The sequence below is a fragment of the Ictalurus furcatus genome, chromosome 8 (assembly GCF_023375685.1).
Source record: "Ictalurus furcatus strain D&B chromosome 8, Billie_1.0, whole genome shotgun sequence".
Classification (NCBI taxonomy): Eukaryota; Metazoa; Chordata; class Actinopteri; order Siluriformes; family Ictaluridae; genus Ictalurus; species Ictalurus furcatus.
Genome location: NC_071262.1, coordinates 22,891,205 through 22,918,630, shown reverse-complemented (window position 1 = coordinate 22,918,630; position 27,426 = coordinate 22,891,205). Strand labels below are relative to the sequence as shown.

General features: G+C 41.2%; 2 protein-coding genes across 2 annotated transcripts in view; both read right to left on the bottom strand.

Annotated features, from left to right (window-relative positions):
* Positions 1 to 1,096, bottom strand: part of LOC128611770 (regakine-1-like) — a 32,103-nt gene extending 31,007 nt beyond the window's left edge. The window contains exon 1 of the mRNA XM_053631548.1: positions 1,090 to 1,096. The gene's annotated coding sequence lies outside the window, so the exon portion shown is untranslated. The remainder of the gene's footprint in view (positions 1 to 1,089) is intronic.
* On the bottom strand, positions 113 to 26,396 carry smpd3 (sphingomyelin phosphodiesterase 3). Its single transcript, XM_053631546.1, has 7 exons — positions 24,987 to 26,396; positions 13,195 to 13,270; positions 9,941 to 10,102; positions 8,265 to 8,354; positions 4,532 to 4,595; positions 3,312 to 3,474; positions 113 to 583 (listed from the first exon to the last, which is right to left on the bottom strand). Exons 1-7 carry the CDS (start codon positions 26,394 to 26,396, stop codon positions 482 to 484), a joined length of 2,067 nt encoding a protein of 688 aa, XP_053487521.1. The 3' UTR covers positions 113 to 481.
* Positions 26,397 to 27,426: the final 1,030 nt, after the last annotated feature.

Below are 27,426 nucleotides of genomic sequence, written 5' to 3'. Positions count from 1 at the left end.
GAATCTAGGCTTCCCTGTAAAACTTCCTCGAGTCATGGCACAAAAAAAAAGTGTTCTCCTCAATTCGTAGGCCATGGAGAAGTGAAAGTAGCAGAGTTGAGCCAAACTTGTGTGATAAAGCACGATAAGGACGTAAACTCTCACTCTCGAGTGTGAATGTAGAGATACCCAAAAGAGGAAGTGAGAGAGTGAGATCACCGTGTGTCTCTGGGTAAAACAGAGGACAGTGTGCCCATCAGTGTTTTGTGTGTGTGTGTGTGTGTGTGTGTGTGTGGGTGTATATGTGGGTGAGCGTGAGTGTATGTGGGTGTTTGTGTTTGATGCCGTGCCTCCATGCTGTCACTGATGAGGATGAGGCAAGATTTAAAACGTCACACACTTATTTTCCTTTCCATTCCGCAGTTGGGAAGGATTTAGTTCTGCTTTCTCTCTCTCGCTCTCTCTCGCTCTGTCCGTGGCATTGTGTAACAGGAAGCCGGATTTATGACTCTTCCTCCCCTGTAGACACGGCAAGTCGCGCTGCCACAGAGAGGTGATCGGTCAGTCCGGCCAGCTGAGTGATGAAACTGAACTCCTCAATGTCCTGTAATAATACAACAACAAACATATGATGACTCACTCAGCACCCAGCTTTTTCGGGAAATAAACTGACCTTTACGCTTCGGCAGAGAGACTCAAACTGTCAGCCCTTCAAAACTGCATGTGGGTGTGGGTGAGAAGTGAGACAGAAAATGCCAAAAAACAGCAAATGAAAAGACCTGCCAACCTTTACACATTTTGCAGATGAGCTCCAGATGTTAACATGTGGAATGTACTCTAAAATACACCTAAAGAGCTGTCCCATATTATTATTATTATTTCCCATAATAAAATTGGCAGATGAAACAATCGTCATTTGAGTGTCTCGGATATGAACTGACGCTATCTGGAAGCCCCGCCCCCTTTCCCCAGCTCACATTGGTAATGTTTTGGATGGTGCTGATGGTTTTCCAGATTTGCCAAAAACTCCGAAGTGGACCACATGGGGAAAAAGTCTGAATGCATGAGGACTGATGAATGCTGTTCAAAAAAAACATTTGTTTTCCTCCATTTTTTGTTGTTTTGACATTTGTCACACTAAATGGTTTCAGATCCTTGTACGAAATGTAATATCAGACAAGGAGAAAATGAGGAAACAAAACAGCGTTTAAATGATCATTTCATTTACTGAAGGGAAAAGCTTATCACATATCACCCATGCGAAACTGGAATTGAACTGGCCTCTTTTAGCAGCAACAACTGTACCCAAAAGCTTCTGATAACTGGAGATCAGTTTTTCATATTGCTGTGGAGGAATTCTGGCTCACTCTTCCGCTTTATTTGCTTTAGTCAGTCCTTCCAGGATTTTGCTATCTCAGAAATTAATGAATTAATTAAATTAATAAATTTTCAAAATGACAGCAGATTTACACATATTTCAAGTCAAGTGGCTTTATTGTCATTTCAACCATATACAGCTGGTACAAGACGCCAGGACACGCCACGTGACGTCATCACAACGCGCATTCAGCCAAAGCCCTCATCTATTCACGTGCGTTGAACATGAGTACAGCTAAAAGGTCTCATTTACCAACAAACATCACTGCGAAAGAACGTGTACAACTATTTTGTGCAATTGCAATTTCGCCAATTCAAGTAGTTTTCCACAAAAAAAAAAAGCACAAAAAACTTGCATCGCAAATTTTGAAGAAGAAAAAAAAAACGCAGCAAAAGCAAACATATTTGGCTGCAACAATCACAAAAAACCTCTGCGAAATCCTGTACGGACTGATTAATTCAGCCACATTGGAGGTCGCTTTCGAGTCCTGCCACAGCATCTCTATGGGGTTCAATTCAGGACTTTGACTAGGCCTCTCCAAAACGTTCATTTGGTTTCTTTTGAGTCATTCAGCTGTGAACTTGCTCATGTGCTTTGGATCACTGCCTTGCTGCATAACCCAATTACACTTTAGATCATGAACTGATGACTAGACAGTCTCGATCAGGATCTTCTGGTAGAGAGCAGAATTCATGGTTCTAGCAATTATGCCAAGTTGCTCAGGCCCTGAAGCAGCACCAAATCCCCACCACATCACACTACCACCACCATGTTTGATTGTTGGTATGATGTTCTCATTGTTCTTATTGTCTTAGCTGCACACCAGATATAACTGGACCCATGTCTTCCCAAAAAGTTCCACTTTTGACTCAGCAGTCCACAGCCATGCTAACCCATTATAGTGTGTTCCTCTTGGTTAGCAGTGGTCTTCACCTTGCAATTCTCCCATGCATACCATATTTCCCAATCTCTAACAGTGGAATCAGGAGGAACAGTGGAACAGTGAAATTAGGCCTGGCCACTGCTGGGAAGATTCCGTGTTTTCTCCATTTGGAAATAATGGCTCTCATTGGGGTTTGCTGGAGTCACATTGCCTTAGAAATGGATTTTAAACCCTTTCCAGACTTATGTATTTCTCAGCTATGATCAGGACATAGTGTGCTGCTTGTGGAGACCTTTTAGCCTAATTCACATTGGTTCTATTTAAGGTTCTATTTAAGTGATTTTTAGATTGAACAGGGCTGCCAGTAATTAAGGCTAGGTGTGTGTACTCTAACTGACCATAATTATCAATTAAATGTAGTTAACTGGTTGATTGAGTAAATAAGAAGGCAATTACTTTTTTCACACAGGACCAGTTGGTTTTGGATAACCGTTTTCCTACAATAAATGAAATGATTATTTAAAAACTGTATTTTGTGTTCACTCAGGTTGTCTTTGTCTTGTATTCAGTTTTCTTTGAAGATCTGAAACATTTAAGTATGAACTACGTTTTCACGGTACTGTAGATTAATGAATTATCAGCTCATATACAGGTACAGTATTCCATTTTGATTTACAAAATGCAAAAATAAAGAAGTCACTTCAGGAACTCTGCATGCAAATGCAAACCAGTAGAATCGAAGGGCAGGTATTAAATAAATTAGCATAAAGCTGTTTCGGTCTGTGAAAAGGATTTCAAATTGCATTTTTTGCCCTTCAAGACTAAGAGAGAAATAAAGGCTGGTGAGGGAACTACAGTTTATGTATGGCTGCTACAATGTAAGTGATAACTTGTTTCACAGCATTAAATGTAACTATAAATGGATAAAAAAAAAGTACATCTTACTTTTAAATAAATAAAATAATTGTTCCTCACTCCTTTACCAATCAGGCTGTTCCTACTCAGTGCCACAAGGTGGGAGTGTTGAGCTTGAATAAAACAGACTGAAGTACATTACTTCTTCATACTGACCACTTTCCAGTCGGCGTACACGCCTTCCTCTCTGTACAGGATGTAGTCGATCCTGCGTCCATTTCCCTTCAGCGGGATCTTACGTCCCTTCTGACTTGGACACTGGTTCTTACTCGCTGGGAAAACCAAGTACTCCTTTCTGCCTTCTTCATTCTCCATAACCCTGTTAAAAGAGGAATGCAGGGAGATAGTTAATCAGCAGTGGGTACATGTGTGCATTGGACATTTGCGTCCACCCCGACTTTGAAATGCCAAGTATTCATAGAAATGCCAAGCTTAAAAGAAAAAAGGCTTAACGGAAATGCCAAGGATTCGGAGAAATGCTTTAAAAGGTTCTTTCATTTGTCTGAACTGTAAAAGGTGGTACAAGGCGGAAGAGAAAATGCAACACATAGGAGATGTCCTATGGAAAAGTCCACTATGTGATATCAGTGGGCACTGGATAATTCATACAGTGCTTTCAGACATCACCAAAAAATATGCTAAACATTGCACAGAAAGTACCACATACTTAAGTCAGTACATAGACTTTTAGGGGGGAAATGGTTCTTCAAGGGTTCATTGGATAATTAAGGGTTTCCAACAAATGGTTCCTAGTTATTACATACTGAAAAGAGTTCACAGTTAATACTTAAAGTCTTAGGGAAAAAGTGACTTTCCAATGGTTCTTTAAGTGTTCATTGGATATTGAATGATTCTTAGCTTCCAAAAAAGGTTCCCCAATTAATACACTCTTTGGAAAAAAGGGTTCTTCTGTGGTTCTTTAAGGATTCATCGGAAAATTAAGGGTTCTTAGTTTCCAATAATGGGTTCCCTGTTAATACATGCACGCTTCAATAAAAGGGTTCTTTAAGGGTTCATTGGAAAATTAAGGGTGGTTAATTAACCAAAAAAAAGGTTCCCAGTTAATACATAGACTCTTGAAAAAAATAATCTTCAAGGGTTCATTAAGGGTTCATTGGATAATTAAGGGTTCTTATAACAATATAAATACATACCCACATAAAAAAGGAGTTTTACAATACACTACACACATTCTGTTCTAGGGTTCTACACAGAAACTTTAATGGTTCCACCATGAAGGAGGGGGGGTGGGATTTGTTAGAATGTGTGTGTTAGTGTCTGTCCAAGCCTTTGTGTTTTGGACTTACTATTGAACTTAACAGTGGGTGAAGGTGTTTGTGTGTGTGTGTGTGTGTGTGTGTGTGTGTGAGACTTACTTTTGTAGACTCTCTGGCGAGCTGACTTCTTCATCATACAAACCACTCGTGTCCAGCAGGGTACCTGTGGACACACACACACACACACACAAAGGGTTGAATGATGCAAAATTGACTCTTTGCGACCTTGTGAGGCCGTATTTAGCCGTTTAACACCTCCATGAATGTTCTGCATGAACATTCATGACTAAGACGCGAACATTCAAGATTTGTTCTCGACATTCAAATCCAGAGATTCTGCACTCATTACAGGAACGCCGACCGTCAGATTGTTCTGCAATCAAAACCCCTCTTTTGCATTAATCTAAACGCCTCGGCAGACACTCCAGTCATGACGAGAACACAGATCTGACATCTTTGTGTAATCAGGACCCGTTTAGAGCTTGCGCTTGAGACGCTGCACACACGCGTGGGCATCGCACCACACTCAAACGAGCTCGATGAAGCCGTGAGTCATAATTACACTTCCTCTATCGCTCGTTATGCTACACATCTCGGGGGCTTTTTAAAAATTCACCCTTACAGGTCATTCTTTCAGTTCCTCAGTTTCTTGCTTTGTCCATTTTCTTTTCAGGGGCTATTATTAACAGATTAGACAGTTCCTTATACAACGTGTGATATGAAGCAAGACTGAACAGATGAATCAGAATCGCTAAAAATAAACGAAATAATGCATACGTATAAAAATATTTAACATTTATAAATGCATACAATTCTGTCTTATTAACACCTAACAGAGGAAACGTCTTGAAATTTCCCCTATAACAATATCATAAGAAAGAAGTAGGTGAGAGCTTGAAAAAGTGTGAAGGTTCTCCAAGATACAACTTCATAAGGTTTAGTTTTACTGCTTTTATAGTAAATTTTCTACATTTAAGACTGTTTCATCTCAATTTTGAAATTTGTGCAGTACTCTCTCTCTCTCTCTCTATGTATATATATATATATATATACATACAGTATACTATACTTTTAATTTTTAAAAAAGCTAAGCATTTTTATAGCACCTTGTTCTTATTTCTTAGTTTTCTAGTTTTTCTTTGTCTTCACATATAGTTTGTTTAGTTTAATCTTGTGTTTGCGGTGTCTACTGGTGCTTGGACCCCTATTATAAGTTTATAAGGATAAGGAGCAAGAATGCTTAAAAAAACACAAACAACAGCACTGTAACACAAACACACAGCCCTATATCCATCCATCCATCCATCTTCTATACCGCTTATCCTTCCTTCAGGGTCACGGGGAACCAGGAGCCTATCCCAGGGAGCATCGGGCACAAGGCGGAGTACACCCTGGACAGGGTGCCAATCCATCGCAGGACACATTCACACACACATTCACACTCCTATTCATACACTACGGACACTTTGGACATGCCAATCAGCCTACCATGCATGTCTTTGGACTGGGGGAGGAAACCGGAGTACCCGGAGGAAACCCCCGCAGCACAGGGAGAACATGCAAACTCTGCACACAGGGCCCCGGTGGGAATCGAACCCCCGACCCTGGAGGTGTGAGGCGAACGTGCTAACCACTAATATTTTTTTACAAATTCAAATAATTGACAGTTTTCCCCAAATGTACTCCCAAAAGATATGTTTGGTGTCTGACATTTGCTTACTTAAATTCTTCTGGAATTTGAGTGGATCAGTAATTAAAGCTTATAACGATCAGTTTAGCATTATATTTGAAGTTGTAAGCCTAATAAATGTCACAGATGTACTGTAGGTGTGTCACAAACAGACTTGCTGATGGGGTTATCTATTTAAAAAAAGGCCAAAAAGACACAGCTGAGCTAAAAATGTAGAAACGAGTTGGAGCTACATAATCAGTTTCTTCCTCAGCACAGAGTTTGGTTTCACGCTACAGCATCAGAATCAGATAGAAGGCGTGGTTTGGAGTTTGAAGGCGGAGCTGTACATTTGGAGGCTAAAGTACAGGGGGCAACGAACCAAACTTGAAAAAACACTGTAGCAGTTCCGATAAAAATCTTAGCTGCAGTTCAGCAAATCTATGTTTTTAAAACATGTACCTATGCAACGTCCGTGGCAGATCCAATCACATGCATTTGTGTAAATTATTTAGCTGAAGGCAGCTCATCGGACCACAGACTAGCTAGAGGGCTAGGCCATCACAAAACTAAATATAATCAATACAAATTGTTGTATCGATAGCCATGAACTAATTATTAATGCACCTTTTAAGCACTGAAAAGGTAACTGTTGTCAGTCATGTTAGCTCTCTATTTGGATCTATTATACTCTATTGACTTGAATGTAAGTGGACCTTCACACATTTTAGTTGATGCGGTAGTTTCCATTTTCCATTACTTAGCTACATTAGCCTCGTAGCTCCAGCCATGTTAGAGACCACAATGTCTTGGCTGATGGACTCCATTTGTATTTCCTTTCCCACAAGAGACTTGTGTTCCTTTAACAGACTCTTCAGGGAAACAGAACCGTTTCACAGTTCTGGAGCAAAAAAAAAGGAAAACCCAGCAAGGGCTAAAACTAACAAACTCAGCAAACACTGCCTTTTTAAAATTCAGAAGGTTTTGGCAGCCATGTTGTTTTCCTTGAGCAGGCCTAGATCTCCTGAGGCTCTCGACTCAAGGGTGGTCAGTGTTTAAGGCAACTGGACGTGAGCCACTAAACCACCGCTGCCGCCGCTTCGGGACCTGTCTGTTTGCGGAGCATGCTGGGAAGGCAACGTCTTCACGGGCACATCCTGCCAGCTCATCTCACACACCATCTGCGGGGCGAGCGGAGCCTGCGGCACGTCTAAATTTGCTCTGTGTGCTCACACACACACACAAAGCATAAAGCTCTGAAGAGCTCTCGAGCAGTGTGTAGAGACAACACTTTCCCCACACTTTAAAAAAAAAAAAGTTTGTTATTTGTCTTGATCATCCTTCCCAACTTTCCAAGAACTACACTCTTATTAAATTTATTTATTTATTATTTACTTATTTCGGTTCTTTCACTGACTTTGTTGACAATGTTGCTCTATTTTCACTCTGGTTAACACTTTCCTACATTACCCACAATGCTATTCTACCTGCTGATCGTGTTGCCGTGGAGTGGGATTTCGCCCTCGCTTAATGTTTACCCAAACAGAGTGCTGCAGCGGTGCTTTAGTCCTGTGGTCTGTCCAGCTTTCTCACCTCATCGTCTGCACACTCATCATCTCGTAGATCGCTAACTAGCTGGGCCGAGTCTCTTCCGTAACTGTGTCATATTGCTGCATTGCATTCTGAGTTCCACAGTGTATCTACTACCTCTTCGCTAGATTTCTCATCAATATGACGTTGAATATGACACCACTAGAAAATGGCGACTGAGAAAAGAAGCTCTTTTACGAGCGAACAACGAAACACAGCTGCTATCACTTAAGTTTGAGATTGCTTACAGTTTTCTTATATTACTTAACGCTTAATTGAAAAATACTGGGTATATAAAATAAACTTTATTAGTAAGTCACTGGTAGCTAACACGAAAAAGATAACGTGCTGTACAGAGAGGTGAGAAAGTAAACAAAAAGCAGCCCGTTGCTTTAAATAAACTGGAATATCAGGGTCATTTTAGCTCTAATTTCTTTTTAATCTATAAATGTACTGTGAGACGAAGGAACTGGAAACTCCTTTGATGACGCATGACGTATAAAAGCAGGTCACAGTGTCAGTAATAAGCCACAGGAGGGCAGTAATACGTCAAGCAAGCGAGAGTCGACTCACCCAAAGCCCACGGTTTGTCCTCTCCAGGCCCCAGACGACACGGATCTCTGTACTGAGTAAATATAGCGTGCTGCTGCTCCAACTTATCCTCTAAAACAGAGAGAAACAAAAGAGAGAGAGAGAGAGAGGGAGAGAAGCACTTTAAAATGAAACCCTGCCGTTCTCCATCTTTTCAAACATACAATCAACTGCCGTTGGGTTCTGGAGTGGAGAGAAAGGAGGCTGTCGATACGTCTGAGACCGAATGATCCACTTAATTAAGCTGAAAACTCCCTTCCAGTCAGCATGGAATCGAATAGAGCCGGGGGAGTTTGACGACGATGAGACATCGATGTTTGTCCAAGTGCTCAGAGCGAGCCTGAGACACAGCTCGAAATCAAAAGCCGTTCAAAGAATTTGTTTCAAATTGCTGTTATAATTCCTGGCCACGGTTATTAGTATTGTTTTTAATAACAGTTTTACTGCCATTTTAGGGGTCCAAGCGCTGAATGTGCTACATCCCTGTTGTCTTTGTTGGGATTTTTATGTATTTTCATACGTGCTTGGATTTTTAGGGGTCAAGCACAAAGCATTGGAACCCAACTGATTTTGCTCAGGATTTTAAGGGGCCATGCACTGAGACAATAACTAATAAAAAAAATAAGCTATTCATTTCTTATGTGGGGGTTATTTTAGGGGTCCAAGCAGAGAAGGTGCTAGAACCTTATTGCTATTTATAGGATTTATACATGCTTGGTTTGTTCTAATTAAATAACTAATAAATCCCAAGCTATAAAGTAGAGCTTCCTGTAACGCTTTACAATAACAGTACACGAGCAATCATGTACTAATACCTGAATTAATAATTACTTTAATATGATCTAATGATGCGTTAAGGGATGTACTAATCGGTAACTAATGAGGAACTAACCTTAACTATAATCATAATGAGTCTTTATTTATCACATATACATTACAGCACAGTGAAACTCAGCATGCCAGGAAGTTGGGGTCAGAGCACAGGGTCAGCCATAATACAGTGCAGAGAGGGTTAAGGGCCTTGCTCAAGGGCCCAATAGTGGCAGCTTGGCAGTACTGGGGCTTGAACCCCTGCCCTTCCGATCAGTAGGCTAGAGCCTTAACCGCCAAGCCACCAAAGTCAACCGCCAAAGTAATCCAGCGCCATCCAATGTTGTTTGTGATGTAGCTGCAGCTGGCAAATTTTACAAACAATTTTAAAATGTGCACGTTTAATTTATATTCTTTCTTAAAGAGCGGGTTTGATTTCTTTATCCCAAAGTGTTCATTAATACATTAACTAACAAACATGTACTAACATGTAGTTAAGGTTCTTCATTAGTTCTTGATTAGAACATGCCTTAACTGACCATTAGTTACTTGTACTGTTATCGTAAAGCGTTAGCGAGATTTCAAGATGTTACATCAAAATAATGACATGATATCTTAAATAATAACGAGTTAATAAATCGAAATAACAGCAGAACTCTATTTCACTACTTGTCGTCCAGGGCTTCCATAACTTTTCCTGTCAGTGCTATCGCTGGAAAAAGGAACCTCTGATGGGTTTCCCCTCTCTAAATGACTGTTAATTAAAGCTAAAAGCAATGTACTAGATATGGGATGGGGTATAATTAAAAACAAAAAGCGAAGTGCATATTTTCCAGCAGTGAACTTACCTGAGGAGCAGTTATCGAAGTTCAGGTCTCCGAGGATGACGTCGAAGGCCACCTGGTCCTCCATACCTTTCTCCTGACCTGCGGATTGAGACGTGGCCCTCCTAAACTCAGCGCCCCACTGCAGGAGCAGATCTAACTGCTCGCAACGCACGGACGCATCGCCTGTACGAGGCCGAGAGACACAACGAGGCAATGACGGCTTTGATCATTCGCGTCTTAGTCATTTCTACACCGTTGAATCTGACCGTGGGGTTTGATGATAAATGTAGAATCGTTATAGTGTAGTTCTTTATATGTTAAATATTATATATGTGTATAAAGACTCTCAAAGAATATCACTGATTGGAGGCGTGTCCAGGTTTAGCCGAGAGAAGACCCACCCTTATTCCGAGATAGACGTGCATCTCGCGTAGCTTAGATGACAGTGAATGCATTGCGGTTATTAGTCAGAATTCTTCTGCGTTCTTTTATTAGACAGATTGCCACTAGACATCATCAACGTTCACTAAAAAGTGGAACTGACGCTGTGGGCTAACCAGTTTAGCAGCAATTTGAGAAACAGACGGGAACTGGTGATTAAAGAGCAACCTCGTAATGCAGGCTAGTTTACAGGCGTAGTGCTAAATTTCAGTCTAACACTACCCCCTGGTGGGATCCTGGGAATTTTCAGTATACGTCAAACAGGAAAGACACAGTACTGTACACCCAATGCTGTATATAAGAGAAAGAGAGGGAAGAGAAAGAGCAATAAAGGGAAGGAGAATATTGGAAAGGACTGATAGGGCAGGACAAGACATGCAAGGAAGGGAAGAAAAGGGATGGGAAGGAAAGGAGAATGGTAGAAAGGAATGGAGAGGAAATGAAAAGAAAGGAAAGGAAAAGGAGAATGGTAGAAAGGAAAAGGAGAATGGTAGAAATGAAAGGAAAGGAAAGGAAAGGAAAGGAAAGGAGAAGGAGAATGGTAGAAAGGAAAGGAAAATGAGAAAGGTAGAAAGAAAAGGAAAATGAGAAAGGTAGAAAGGAGAGGAATGGAAAGGGAAGGAGAGGAAAAGGAGAATGGTAGAAAGGAGAGGAATGGAAAGGGAAGGAGAGGAAAAGGAGAATGGTAGAAAGGAGAGGAATGGAAAGGGAAGGAGAGGAAAAAGAGAATGGTAGAAAGGAAAGGAATGGAAATAGATCGAGAGGAAAAGGAGAATGGTAGAAAGGAGAGGAATGGAAAGGGATGGAGAGGAAAAGGAGAATGGTAGAAAGGAAAGGAATGGAAAGGATGGAGAGGAAAAGGAGAATGGTAGAAAGGAAAGGAATGGAAAGGATGGAGAGGAAAAGGAGAATGGTAGAAAGGAAAGGAATGGAAAGGATGGAGAGGAAAAGGAAAGGAAAGGAAACTAAAAGAAAGGAAAAGGAGAATGGTAGAAAGGAAAGGAAAGGTAAGGAAAAGAAAGGAAAGCTGCATGATGAAAGGTAAATAGAGAATAAATGGAAAAGGAAGAGAAAATGGAGAGGGAATAAATGCAAAAAATGCAAGCTTTCTTAGACACTAAGCACACCTAAAAGAAAAGCAAGAGAGCAAGAGAGTGTATAGGAATGAAAGGTGCAGCATTCCCATAGCATATTTCAAAGTAACACATTTCAAAGAGCTCCTGCCGTGTGTGTGTGTGTGTGTGTCTGTGTGTGTGTGTGTGTGTGTGTGTGTGTGTGTGTGTGTGGGCAGTAGTGTGTCTCTGGGCGTTAAGGTGAAATCAGGCCGTATTTAAAGACAGAAAGCCCATGAGTCACGGCTGTGGTGTGAGCTGAGACTGTACACGAATGATTAAAGAGCGACACAGAGCTGCCTCTGCGCTGTCACGCCTCAGATCTGCTTTATATAACGCTAACGTTCATCCATTCAGAACAGCATGAATCGTGTAAAAGCTGCTCGGCGATGGTGACTGAATGAATCCGAGCTTCTCTGTATCGCTCTGTAAGTCTGACAACACATGCCTGGATCTTTTAATATTATTAGGTTATTATTTGTAGACATTATCAAATCAATTTCCTTTGGCACTGTGTTTCTCTCTTACCCCACCACGATGTGCCTGTCAGTCACAGTGATGGAGGTGTGGCCTCTCTACTTCTCATGCGTAGTAAAGGTAGTTTGGCCTTTTTTTTTTTACCAGTCACAGTGAAGGAGAAGTGGTCTCTCTACATGTCAGTCACAGTGAAAGGGGCGTGGCTTCTGAAGAAGGTGTGGTCTCTCTACATGTCAATCACAGTGAAGGAGGCATGGCTTCTTGACATGTCGGTCACAGTGAAGGAGGTGTGGCCTTACTACATGTTAGCCACATAAACAGAGGCGAGGACTCTCGACATGTCGGTGACAGTGAAGGAGGCGTGGTAAATCTACACGTCAGTCACAGTGAATGAGGCGTGGCCACTCTACACGTCAGTCACAGTAAAGTGTGGGAATAAATTTAAGACACAAGTACGTATAACCGCTCTCAGTGAGGAGGAGGATGGCTTCATGATTGCCAGTCCCAGTGAAGGAGTGGTCTGTCTACCTGTCAGTCACAGCAAAGCAGGCGTGGCCTCTGACTTGTCAGTTACATTGAAGGAGACATGTCCTCTTTGCTTGTCCATCATGGGGAAGAAGGACATACACACAATTACAAACACACACACACACGCTCGCGTGAAAGGATGCAGGACTACAATGGCCTTTTATTATTGAGTAAAAGCATAACAGCAGCTGAAAAAGCTCTCTTTCTCTTGCTCTCCTTCTCTTTCATTTTTCACGCATGAGTCGGGAATAGCTGAGTGCGCTGTAATTAGCATCGCTAGCAGACGTGAGTGTGTGGGGCTCCAGGAATAGCAGGGAGCTCTGTCTTCCCTACGTCCACATCCTTTAAATAGCAGCACTGACGCTGAACTCGGTCATGACCTGTCGCCATGGTTACACGACACCGCGTGTGTGAGCGTGTGTGTCTATGAATGTGTGGGTGGTTTGATGGGCTATGATCGTTAATCTGTGCAGAAAGTGAGAGCAGATCGGGGTGTGTGTGTGTGTGTGTGTGTGTGTGTGTGTGTGTGTTTGTGTGCGTGTGTTATAGCATTGTGAATGAACAGAACAATTGTGCAGTGTGTGTGCTTTTAATAAGTGTGCTTTTTGATCCAGTCATGCAGCATTTTGGCTTTTATCATACACACACACACACACACAAATCTAAAGAAATAAAAATTTAATTTGTGTGTGTGTGTGTGTGTCCACAGTCACTCACCTTCGACAGCGTGAAGGTGGGTGCAGGCGATGTACCCTACAATCCTCTGTTCCTGATGCGAGGTGCCCACCTGGACCTGTGGAGATAGAGGGAAGAAAGATTGTCTCAATCTACACAGCATGACATTAAAGTCCCCGTGAAACATCTTTAGAGCCGTCATTTGATTCTCGAATGTTATGAATTTCCTTTTGAAACAGGAAGTCTGAGTAACGGCGTGTTGAAGTGATTGATTTACACAACAGCCAGCAGCCTCCGAGATACAGTAAGCCACACCCCTGGATATCTAAACAAACCTGACAGTAAAGAACAGTGAAGAGTTTAACGAGAGCCTTTTAACAGCTGTGGAGGATTTCTCAAATCTGCCACCTTCACCCACGCCAGGACGATTCCCTAGACGACAACATCACGTATGTCACAGCACGGTGAAAGTCTTTTGTTCACATATCCGGGCTTGTTAGGAAGTTGGGGTCAGAGCACAGCCATGATACAGCGCCCCTGGAGCAGAGAGGATTAAGGGCCTTGCTCAAGGGCCCAACAGTGGCATCTTGGCTATGCTGGGTCTTGAACCCCCGACCTTAACTATTGAGCCACCACTGGCCCACCTGACACTACTACGACACCCATGGTGGTAGAGACGAATATAATAACATTCTCTGTCAGTCTGAGGTAGCGACACTCCAGCACTGAACAGCCCCAAGTTGGTAAAACACTTCTCCCAAAACTCACAAAACTGCCAACTCGCACACACTCCACCCTTTTCCAAACATTTTCTCAAGCGATGGTTGGAAAAGTGATTAATGTGCAGGAAGACTCTCAGCCAAAAACACACAGAGGAACCATGTTTACTGCTAATGAACTGTTACTGTAGAACCAGGGGACGGGACACATATACTTTCTAGAGAGCATTTCATTGGAGAAACACAAGACTAGTACAGAGTTAATAAAATTTACAAAAAAAAAAACTAAACTATAAGTTTCCTAGAAGTGGCAAACTATAAAATTTTAAACAAGAATATCTCCATAACATACATCTTTTGTTGTTTTATTTTTTTTCAGAGATGGTATCATACTGGTGTCCATACCAATAAGGGACAGGGACAAAAAGTTCTGAACCACTCATTTTGATTTCATGGCCACTTTAAAACTTAAAAGTGGATAAGTGGATTAGTATACGAAACACTAGCTGTTTTGTAGTTGATGTTAAGTGGAACTATGTTTGTCTGATGGATGCTGGTTGGTAGGGACACATGAAAGTAAGGTTTCCCTGAGCCTATATGGATAAATTAGAAGAAGAAAAAATAAAAACCTTCAACACATATCCGTCAGTTTAATATATGATTTACATATGAACAAGCTGTTCACTTTGCTAATGCTCAGCTACTATATGCACATGTAAATTAGCATGTAACAATCCCCTCTTGCTCTTTCTACCAACTTAACTATGGATGTGTATTCTGGCAGTGTGAGTAAGCGTTTCATATTTGCTCAAAAGAAACACCTTGGTACCAATCTGGTTGTGCTAGCTAGCTAAAATGCTAGTTCCCATTAGGTAATGCTAGCCAGATCCCAAAGTTATATCGTTTGAACTTAATTTGAAGTACATTAACTGTCTGTGTCAACGGATAAAATTGTAATCATTTATTAAAGTGACAGCAACACTAAAATGGAAGTTAGTACAGTTAGTAAGGAATTTCATTATGACAACAAAGCACGGATGGATGGATGGATGATGTATTTGGACGAGGGAATGAAATGAAGGCAAAACATTTCCTCTCAAAAAACCTAAAGACAAAGAATAAACTAGACATGAATAAATTCTCGGCTTCTGAGCAACTCAGCGGGAGCGTATCTATGTTCCCAGGGTCCTATGTTCCTTGGTGTTTAAAGTTAAAAGGCAATAAAGTGAATAGGGTGCTGGGAGAATTAGTCCTGACTACATGAAAGCTTTTAAAAAAGTTTCCTTCATGTCTGTTAACAGAATACAGAACTGGGGAACATAGGAATGACCCAAACTTACTACCTATCCTCCATAACTTAGACGTCCATAAGACGTAACTTACAATCATCATGTGACAAACCTAAGGGACTGAGGCAAAACTATCATCTATTTTACACTCTATTAAAAGCCCAAATGTTGGTATGGACATTTTAGGACATTTTACCGTATAAGTTGGAACCTATTCCCTTACACAAACCGACTCCTATTGGTGTCAGGATGCTTTTTTTAATCGCTGCCATTTTACATTTCCATTTCCATTTATTCATTTAGCAGATGCTTTTATCCAAAGCGGCTTACAAATGAGGAAATACAAGCAAAGCAATATAACATATATTTTATTTCCTTTCGCTTCTAATTCCAGATAACAGTGAGTCAGAAAGCACATCAACAAATCTGTTAGAGACACTGAACAACTTGAGTGATCGTTTAGACGTGCAGTTGAGTCATGGTACCTGACATGTCACATTTTCTTGTCAATTTTCCACATTATGTGAAACACAAGTTTTCAAATGAGTCATTCTCTCCCTCTCTCTCTCTCTCTCTCCCTCCCTCTCTCTCTCTCTCTCACTCGCTCTCTGTCTGCCTCTTACTGGTTATTTATGGGGAATTGGCTTAGTCTGATGTCATTTGGATCGATGCAGGTTTTCGTTTTTAATGTAGATTAAACGGCAGTGAAGAGACAGATTGTCTCCTATGTGGTGTGGCGCACACACACACACACACACATACACACACATACACACACTGAGCCAAACAGCCAACGGCCCTGCTTCCTCTTCCTTTCCATCCTGAACGACGGAGAGCCAAACAGGAATCAGAAGATCGTGAGCGCTTTCTGCATCCAATAAAAAAAAAAACCTCAAAGGTAACTATGTACATATGTGCTTATGAGTAATTATGAAATAAACAAATATGCCTGTTACTGCGAAACCGTCTCATAAACCACGTCTGAGCCAGCGTGGTCCGTGTATATAGTGTTTATTAGTTGTTTTTTTTTGTTTCGAGATGAAAATGGGAAAACAAGGAAACCGCTTTCATTAATTTTTTTTGTTCATTTTTGTTTTATTTAAAACACACTAGTATAAGCACCATAAAGTTATTGTTGAAGAATAAAAGACTGAGTCGTTTTTAATTGCTTCTACTTGATTCTACTCACCGTACAAACTCTATAAATCAAATATTCATGAATATAAAAAAAATACGACACTGCAGTACATTACAGAAGGAACTGGACATATGAGTTGTCTATTCTACAGAAAATTCTCAGATTGAGATTGAGATGTATAACTCTGGGCTCTTACTCTTATTTTCATGAATGAGAGAAATAAAATGGGATCAACGTGGGCAGAAGTAAACAAATCTCGATTTGTTTCTCAATGCAGTTTGATTTGACGTGGCGTCGGTTCCGCAGCATTACCACTTGGACAGGCGTTACATAAAAAAAGAGCGTTCTTATTCACTTATTATTAGCTGCATTTACATGGACAACAATAATCCACTCTTAACCCGATTAAGACCATACTTTGATTAAGGAACTACCATGTAAACAGCAATTTTTACTTACCTTAATCTAATTAAGGTCATACTCGAATTAAGCTCTAATCGAATTAAGACATGTGGAGTACTCCTGTTTTAGTCGCATTATGGACGTGTATTACATGTAAACACCTTAATCACATTATGAACGTCGTGTGAGAGTTTTCACCGCATTTTGCGACAGGACACGATCACACAAGGCAGTTCTCGACATTTTACGGCGAACAAGAGAGTTCGGCTGCGTCCCAAACCGCGTACTTGCCTACTACAGGCCTATAGTGGGGAAAAATGCATGTATCTCGGCTACTCTATAGACGGTAAGTACGCGGTTTGAGACGCAGCCCACCGCTTCAAGCAGTTGTCTATTAGCACATACAGCATGACAAATAATTAACTGCACGTAAAGCGCTCGTAAAAAAAAAATTAAATAAAAACACAGAAACTGTATACCATAACGAAGACGAACTGTATGTTGATACGTGAAATTCTGGAGGGACGTCGGACGGCGTGGCGCGGTGACATAATGACGCGAGCTGTTAGTCTAATTATGTTCTATAACATGTAAAACGGGAACATGACGGGAGTATTCTAAAAGCGACTCATGTAAACACCTTAATCACATTATTATCTTAATCAGAGTAAGGTCAATAATTAGATTATTGCTGTCCATGTAAACGTAGTCATTGACCAATCAGTGTAGACGTTGTAGCACATGACGACAACATCAGAAAGTTGTGAGTGTATTTTAAAAATGACTGAAACGCCCACTTGTAGTAAGAAGCAACAGATTTGGCCTGAGGAAATATTTCATCCGATGTACCGAATATTAAATTCCTGACGACGACTAAATGTAGGAAATGAATAAATGGGGTGAGCGAGTCATGAGACGTCTCGCTCATAAACGGGCCAATGATGTAATACACATAGAGCGAGTTTCAGGTTACCAAGTAGCGACAAGTCGCTCTCGATAGAATATTAGAAACAACGGCTCATTATTTAATATCGCTTCTTTCCTTTTACCTTTGGAAGGACACACTGTACGACCCTCACCCACTGCACACTAATACGGTTACAGTTTTATACCAAATAGCAGGATTTCAGCAACTGTTAAATCGGTCGTTCCAACTGCTACGATTCGCTACACGGTTTATATTAATACGCTCATTCTAATACTTTACTGTTTCCATAGTCACAGATTATTCACAGGGAATCATTCACAATGGATTACTAATCAGTCCCAAATTTGCGATCGCAATATTCGTCGGAGATTTTCAAAGTTACTACAGATTTTCCGCAATTTCGCCAATTCGAGTAGATTTCCAGAACAAAACTCTGCAAATTGCGTCACAAAAAAAAAAAGCCACGGCAAAATCAAGCATTTCTGGCATCCTACCAAATCCTGTACGGACTGAATGATCTTATTATTGACACGACGAAGTTTTCTGTAAGGAGACGTATATTCTACTGTACGGAAGGAGTCTCCAGTGTCAGAGCTTTGTAACAGTTAAAGGAAGTTTTCCGACATCTTCAGTACACAGGAGTTTACGCTTCCTTGCGGTTTCCTGGTTACATGAGAAGCGTTTTTTTTATTTATTTCTTTGTAAATATGCTCATTGCACTACTCTGTCACTGATTATGATCCTGTAACGGCACAACACTGAGTGTTTGATTCCTTAATAAGGAGCCAGAGTGCTTGGACGTAGCTGTAGCTGCAGAGCGCAGAGTGCAACCATATAATACGTATTAAGACAAGTGTTTTAAATCGATCCGTCTTTACAAAGATTTCCTTTAACTCGCATCATTTGGTGCCAAAGCAAAAAAGCCTGGATGCTTAATTAATGCAGATGGATAAAATGCAAGCGGCACGGTTTAGAAAGGCAGGGCTAGTAAATGTAAGCGCTCCTCAGTGATGATTTGTAGATTTTAATTCCATTATGGGACAGTGATGAACCATTGCCAAAGTGCAGAGTACAGCTTGTCTCGCTCTCGCTCTGTTTGGGTGTGTGTGTGTGTGTGTGTGTGTGTGTGTGTGTGTGTGTGTGTGTGTGTGTGTGTGTGTGGGTGCCCTGCAGTGTGAAATGAATATTTCAGGTACTTATGCATGCTTGGCTGGAAGTGTGTACCACTGCTGAGCTCAGAGACGCTTTAAAGCGTCAGCAAATGTAGGGGCAGAAAACAGGAATACTGTGTGTGTGTGTGTGTGTGTGTGTGTTAATGATTACAGCCATTGGAGCTCATAACGTGAATTTTGAGGTCAAGTCAGAGTAGCTGTTCATCAGCACAATTTCACAACTGAAATGAAATCATTTGCACAATCGAACAGCGTGATGCTGCAAACTTCCCGAGATAATACCTTCCACAAAGAAAACGTCTGCCTGACGTCAGCATGCGTGTTTTGGCTGCATTGGCTTCTAAAGGGACGTTTTCTTTTGCTTGTTTTTTTCACATCGTATAATGATCGTCAAGAAACAAGACGGTACAGATCCCATAACCAGTATCAAGATCGGGCCCATACTGGCACAAATGTTTGATCGGACATCGGAGAAAAGATATCGGATATCGGATCCTGTAACAAACGCCAGGTTGTTGGAAGATTGGAATTGGATTTGGAAAAGTCGTTTATTTTTTGAAATGGAAATGTTTATATATAAAGACAATTGACTGTTTTTTTTTGTTGTTGTTGTTACATTTATTAGAATTGATTTTATTATATTTGATATTTTATAATATTTACAATGTAAGTAACTTTTGTGTAAAAGCTTTTGAAAAAACTTTGAAATGTATTAAATTATTGTATTGAACTTTTCCCTGTGTAACTACAGTTAGAAACTAAAGCCTATAAGGTGAGAAACGAGGTTGGCGCGTGTATGAAAGTGCAGTAAGTTTGTATTAAGGTGCAATAAACACACGTTTGCACTTTCAGGCATGGGCGGGGGGCAATATTTTGTGCAGAGCAACAGATGGCCTACAGTCAGTAACTGAACACCTACAGAGTGGCCATATACAGTGGCCTTGATTACATGGAAACTCAGTGTGTACTCACACACACACACACACACGCATGCACACACACACACTCAGTCAAGACACAGTACGAGACACATAGTTCAAACATTAAGCGACACTTAGACAGGCACTCACACACCCACACACACTCACACATAACAGACTCAGGCACCAAGTGGAGACAAATACAAAGTGGGACACACACACGCACGCATGCACACACACACACACACACATGCCTAACAAACACATCTAACTCACAAATCCTTAGTGAGACTCTGACACAAAAAGACACACATGACACACACACACACATGTACACACACACAGGATTACTGCAAGGGTAGAACAGAATCAGACACTTGATGAATAATATTGAGTAATTGAGTCCACACACACACACACACACACACACACACACACACACACACACGGCTAACAAACACGTCTAACTCACAAATTCTAAGTGAGACTCTGACACAGAAAGGCACGTACGACACACACACATTTCCAAGTGACACTTGGACATTCACACCCACACACACACTTACATAACAGACTCAAGAACCTGGAGGAGACAATCATATAAACTGAGGGATGTTCTCTCTCGCTCTCGCTCTCGCGCTCTCTCTCACTTTCACATACACACTCCCAAACCGATGCTGACTCCGGTCCCATGGAGACCTCAGCCAGCTTTTCAATAATAATGATAATAATAATAAGTAGAACAACAACAACAATAATAATAATAATAATAATAATAATAAGGGAGATAAGTGTGTGCTCAGGAAGGCTTGAATTACAGAGCTGCTGCATCCTCTGGGAAACAAGCTTAATTAATATTCTGCCTCTCTACTGCCTTTCCTCACTCCATTTCTCCTGCCTCCTTCCTTCGCTCGTGTTTATCACGCCGTCGGCCATATTCCTTCATCACATCTTGACAAATTAAAGGAAAAAAACAACAAATAAGGTGTCAGGCAACAGGGACCTCCAGAACAGCTTCAGTGCAGTACCTCAGAGTCATGAGCCTATATTCACAGGCCATTTTATTCACAAAGTTTCCAGGATCCTGTGCTCACAGAATCCGATTTTCCCAGATTCCTATATTCCCAAAACCTTCCTGAAAACAGCTCTTTGTTACCAGGGTTCTTAGCTTCAGCCGTAGGTCGTCTCAACCCTAAGCATGAAGACAAGACTGAACACTACACTGCTGTTACATTTACAAACACATACCGTGATATTACATATTCAATAAATGTCTGAAATTGTGTTTAATAAATTAGTAGTAAATCAGCAGAGTCGTTTTTAACACGGATTTAACTGTGATTTGCATTATGACCCCATGACTCCAACCATGACGTTAGGAAGCCTCAAGCTCATTTATAAATCCAGATATAATCTCCCTTATTTATGATACCTAACATTTTTTTTAAATTTAATATAACATAATTTGATATACAGTATAAACACGAACTAACTTTCAACTCTAACGTTTGGGACACAGCCATGTTAGATAACGACTCACACTGCGAGATCTTCAGTGACTGACCACGCCCAGCTCATATACATACTTTGTTATGTAAGCAATAAAACACTCAGCGTTGTGCTGTTCTATTCAAATAATACGTCAGACGGTGGTGTGATGAAGCGGAGCTCCTGTCACCACTTTTTATCCATTTACAGTTACATTTAACGGAGTGGAACATTCTCAAAACAAGTTAGCTCCTGTTTTCACTTACGTTATAGTAGCTATAAACAGTCGTTCCCTCACCAGCCTCTCTCTTTTCTCTTAATCAAACAACAAAAAACAACAACACACAGCTGGTCATGTTACAGAGAAACTCCTCTGTCCGCTGACACTGGAGTCTCCATATCAATGATTTCACAAGGTTAAAAAAAAAATAAAAATCCATTCATTCACAATACAAGTCCCTGCGAATGAGCTGTTACTATAGAAACAATAACGTACTAGAACAAGCGCATTAATATAAACCTGTGATTTGCAGCTGCACTACTGTTAGAGCTGCTATTATAGTTATAGAACAATGAATCAACACCTTCTGACCAATCAGAATCCAGAATTCAACAGCATTTGAATATCAACACTTCTGCACACCTACAAGTGCAGCTTATATGAAAAATACAAAGACAAAACCGAAACCTGAAGCTTTGACAACCTTTATCAGTGTGTGTGTGTATGTGTGTATGTGTGTGTGGTGGGTGTGCTGTCAGCCACTGTCAGCCTCTGGCATGTTGTTGCTTAGCAAACGGCACTTACTGTCTAACAACTCTCCCTCTCTCTATCTCTCTCTCTCTCACACACACACATACACACACACACACACACACACACACACACACACACCATTTAGCAGGCTTGTCTGCCAGGCACTGACAACGAAACTGGAGTTCAGCCAGGGACTCAGGTGATAAACATAAGCACTACCGCTCTTTGCTCTTTGCCCCCCCCCCCCCCCCGCCCCTCTCTGTCTCTCTCTCTAACACACACACAAACACACACACACATACTTAAAACATGACCCCTACATCTGTCTCTCTCTCTCTCTCTAAAGAGCTACCCATTCAGGACCCATTAATACACTCTCCACACGAAGAATCCCTCTGCGATGAAAAACTCAGCTCCACTCTGGCACAGCTCCAAACTCATATTAATAGAAACCACCATCAATTCCAAAGATCAGAACAGAGGAGTGCGTCTCTCATCGCGAATTACGGATGAGACACTTCAAAAAGATGCTCTACTCTACAAAGCCAGGATTATAAATTATTCAGTGTGTGTACTCACAAAGCATGCATCCAGAGTCAAGCCTGACCAACAGCTGCTCTAAACCACCTACACCCTTCGACAAGGGAGTTGTTGTTGTGTGTGTGTGTGTGTGTGTGTGTGTGTGTGTCTGTGATTATGAAAGTGCATTTTTGGGCAGCCTAATTTCTGTGCTCCTGAGATGAACATAAAGTCTGTCCCATTCAGAAGGTACCATAAGGACAAGCAAAACCAATCCCATAATTCATCACTTTAGAGTTTGCCAGGAAAAATGGCAGATCAGACTGTTTATCTGAAGTGAGGAAGTTTCCTTTGACCTTGCGTTACAAAAATGTTTCCAAATTTTGCTCATTCACATCTTTGGATAAAAATTTCCTTTCCAGCTCAATCCAGCTTTCTTATTGTTACTGTCCTGCATCGAAGACGGCTTCGGCTGAATGCGCGTTGTGATGACGTCACATGATCATTTTGAAAAATTGCAAGTTCCTCCGAAGAGTGCGGCGTTTGCTTGATGTCCTGTTAATTTAAACACAATTTTTTTTTTATTTTTATTTATTTTTATTTTTTTTACACACATAGCATATCTTGGATTTATGCCTCTTTTACATCATGTAGGAGAATTTAAGAGGATAGCGAAAACGTCAAGTTATTCAGACCTGAAAGCATCAAAAAGCCTTGAACGCTTGAAAGCATTTCATACTTTAGGAACAAAATGGCACTTATCTTTATCTAACAGAAGCATTCAGTAGTGCATATGGCATTAGCATATAGAAGGATTCAGGTTAAACATCAGAACATCTCTTCCCGATATGTTTTTAATAGAACCGAAGTGAGTGATATAATATCTAATTTGTAATTCTATACAAACTGAAATATATTTAAGATTTTATTGCGTAGTAGTCAGTTGAATCAGTTCTGCTGGGGTCAGAAATCAGGGTTGCCAAAAAGCTCCCACAATTTGACACATAATTAATATTTTTTTTCCAAAGCAAACGCAACTTTGGCAACTGCACGCTTTCCCGCAGGACGTGAAAGCAGCAGAAGACCTGGCTGTATTTGCATTTGTAGATTCTCCATCTTTATCTTAAACAAGGCAGTGTATTTAACTTGATATCTAGAATATGATAGTCAGTTAACTAGCTTGCTGTGTCGGTTAGTATATAAAATGTGTTTAAATAGTCTAAAGAGGCTGGAAGTGTTGAGGATGTGAGGATGGATTTTTAGTCAGAGGTGCTTTCAACTGAAATATAACATACTCAATGTCAGATAAGAATCCAGTAACAGAAATATGAGGTCTTCACTAGAAGGTGTGCCACTTCCAGTCAGTAACCCAAAACATCTTTACTTATATGTCAACTCAAACATCGATATCATTCCCAAGGTTTACTTTTAACTTTATTACATTAGCTTCATCTTGTTTTTTAAAATAGTTTATTGGTTTAATGAAGTAGGTCTATTTTCAGACAAATCTGATGGTTAGATAAAAAATACACTCGTGCTTTCAGTTGAACTCAAAGAACTCTCTAGAACTTAATTTTTTTTCTACTAGTAAAATACAAACAAAAACCAGTAAAAGTCTGTAACATTTTTACCTGTGTGCCACTAGAGGGTGCTGTAGCATCCTCGGCATCCTGATTATACGTAAACAACACCTACACTAGCGACGTGAGGACAAAGCCTGACAAAGCTTGCCAGTCAAGAAAACCCTGCTGAAAAAAACTGCTTGGACTAGCATAATGCATATTGTTTGCAAGCAAGCAGCCAGCAAAACCACACTAGTTGCACCAGTAAGACCTGGTTTAACAGCAAGAGTTCGCATAAACTGTCAAACTAGGGAAAAACCAAAGCCAATCCAACATACATCAACATGGAATTCATGCTGGGTTAAGGTGTGTTTTTGTTCCAGCTGGAAACATGTTTTTAGACTATGTAATGCTATTTTATATATTGGTGCCAATTTAATTATAAAGTATTAAATCAATAACGTCTAAACATAAGAATCAAAAATCACTGTTCAATGCTAGGTGACATAGTTTATCTCTGAGTCTTCTCTTTGTCACATGAATCCTTTCATTTGTATAGGTTTGCATGATATTTAAATCAGAAAGCCAGGAAGTGGCTACAAGAGCAGAGAGCAACTGCTGTCAATGTGCACAGCAAACCAGGCTGACCACATACACCCCTGAAGAGACACTGCAAAGACCACCACAAAAGACTATGTCACCGTACAGCCAAGAAAAAACTAATCTTTGTAAGAGTTTGAGACCCTGGTCGATTACAGAAATTTGTCTAATGATTCTTAGAAATGAACAACAACAAAAAAAATTGGCCAGGTTAGTTAAAATTCACAATGCTGCAATTTTAGCAAATTTGAAACAAAATTAGGAACTTGAAAATGCTTATTCATGCTCCACTATGCTTGATTTAGCGACCGCCACTTCTAGCCTACATAAAGAGCTTCCTTACCTTGGCATAGAGAACACCTTTGGAAGCAAGTGCATCCTCCGCACGGCCATTGGGATAACACTCGAAATGTGCATCCAGGATGGGGTAGCGGCTGGCCAGGACGAGGCCACTGTTTAGGAACTTGAATCTTGAGCAGCAACCCTTCCAGCCGTAGCGTCCCACGTCACTCAGGACATATGGGAAGTAGCGGTGCAGCTGACAGCAAAGTCGTTCCGATGCCCGTCTGTCAAACACTTCCTGCAGGCACAGGAAATCCAAATTGGCAGGAAAAAAGGCTGAGATCTCGTGGTCAAAGCCATCGTCCCCATGTCGACGTTTGCGGCCAACAGGCCTTTTGAAGAAAGAGGCACGGTGCTGTGAGAGTGTATTATTGGATGGTATTCCCCCATCTGTGGCACCATGGAAACGGGTCAAAGACTCGCGGGAGGCAGTGCGACTTTGCAAGCTGCCTATGTCTCCCTCACTGGACCGATGATTTCGGAATTCGGCCTCAGAAGGTTCAGGGTCAGGCGATGTGATGCTGATTTGGACCCCAGACGGATGCAAGGGACATTCTTCTGAGTTTGTGACCACTGTGGTGGAGTGGACTGGACAATCACTGGATGCCTGCATATCTGCTGGTTGGTGGATTGGACAATCTGAAGATGCTTCTTCGCCATTAGTGTGCAAGGGACATTCAGGAACACTTTGGGTGTTATGGACGGGGCAATCCGAACTTGTTCCACCTGATGAATGCACAGGACACTCTGCAACAGGATCACTGTCACCATCACTTACTGTTGCTGGTTCAGGACGCTGGTCTAATGAGGATGTACGTCGGAAGCCTTGCGTGGCCACGCTGCAGAAGGATGCAGCGCTAATTGAGGTGTTCGTAGGAGAATCAATGTAGATCTTGATCTGTGGTCGGCTCGCACCGTTACGGATGCGCTTGCCCACCTCTCGCGCCCTGCGCTGCGTGTCTGCCAAGTTGTTGAAGCGAGCCAGCGAGTCCGGAAGAAGGCACACGTTGGCACTGCCGAAGCAGAAACTGCGGCCTTGTGGGCGCCATTCACGAATCCCTGCCCCAGATCCTGCAACGTTACCATGCTCGGCCTGATTTTTGTCTGGTTTGTGGTATGAGTAGATATATGGGTGGCGGGATGCCTGCAGAGGTGCCCAGACCAGGAATCCCAGCAGGGCAAACGGTAGTGAGGCCAGGAGCAGTACTAGGTACAGCGGTGTAGAAATTAACATCCCTAGAGCCAGAAAGGAGCAGGGGTCCTGTGAGCGCCTTCGCTTTTCAAGTGACGTGGCCACACATGAGGCCATGAGCCTGTCCAGCATCCAGTAACAGGGGAAAACCAAGGCCCAGGACAGGTTGTTGAGAAAACTTAGAAAGGCACTTGGGTAGGGGGATGTGTGCAGAACCATTTTTATGTGGTAGTCTGGTTCAGAAATTTAACTCAGAAAAAGAAATAAAGACATAAATCAAACAAATTAACCTTAAAAGGAACTAGAAAGCTAACCCACACCCCTTATGAGCAGAAAATATCTCTACATGGTTCCGTCGTTATGGTCTGCTGATAAAAAACAGGCTCTCCAGCCTTGAGGCTTTAGATCTGCTGTTTTTTCCTCCCCAGTGAGGCTGCCTGGTGGAGGACTGAAATTCTACAATCTTATAAAGAATCTGAGCATCCTGACAAGACAGTCGCTGCTGGGCTCGATAATATTCCACACTTCTCAGTTGCAGAACGGGATGTCAAATCACCAGCACCACCGCTGTCATCTTTTTCATCGTCATTATTGCCGAACCTGCAGGTAACCAAGAAGGAGAGGCGAGAGAGGGACTTAGATGAAAGCTGAGGAGAATGTGCAATCAGCAAAAAATGGGAACTGGAAATCAGATTGAATCACGATGAATAATGAATAATATTAGCTCCTCACGGAGCGCGGAGAATCAGAGAGATCCGGAACTTACGCACACTTATAACCAACATTATTCTTTCACTGATTTTCGTGATTTTTGTGTGCATGGGTGTATAGTTAGGTGTATAAGACTAACAAAGAGTAAAGTCTTAGAAATGAAATCTATCTACATCACACATAAAATCCTTTTTAGTAAAAGAATGGAACATACTGTACAAAACATTCCCGAAATCCTTTATGATTTATCATAATCATGCACTGTCTCGAAATCGCTTTTATTTTTTGTTTCTAATTTAATTAAAAAATCTGTCCGGCAGATGTGTCTTATTTATTCAGACCGACCTTATGATTAAAAAAGACAAAACTAAGGGAATTTAAAAGAATCTCAGCACAGATGTAACTGCAAAATATAATAATTAGGCAATCCATAGTGCCATGTTCCTCATCCCTACCTGCTTTGCAATCTGTGGACTCCTAATTTCCTAAGTGAAAAAGTAAACGGATCCTTGGTCTTTTCTGGTTCTTTATGTCTTGC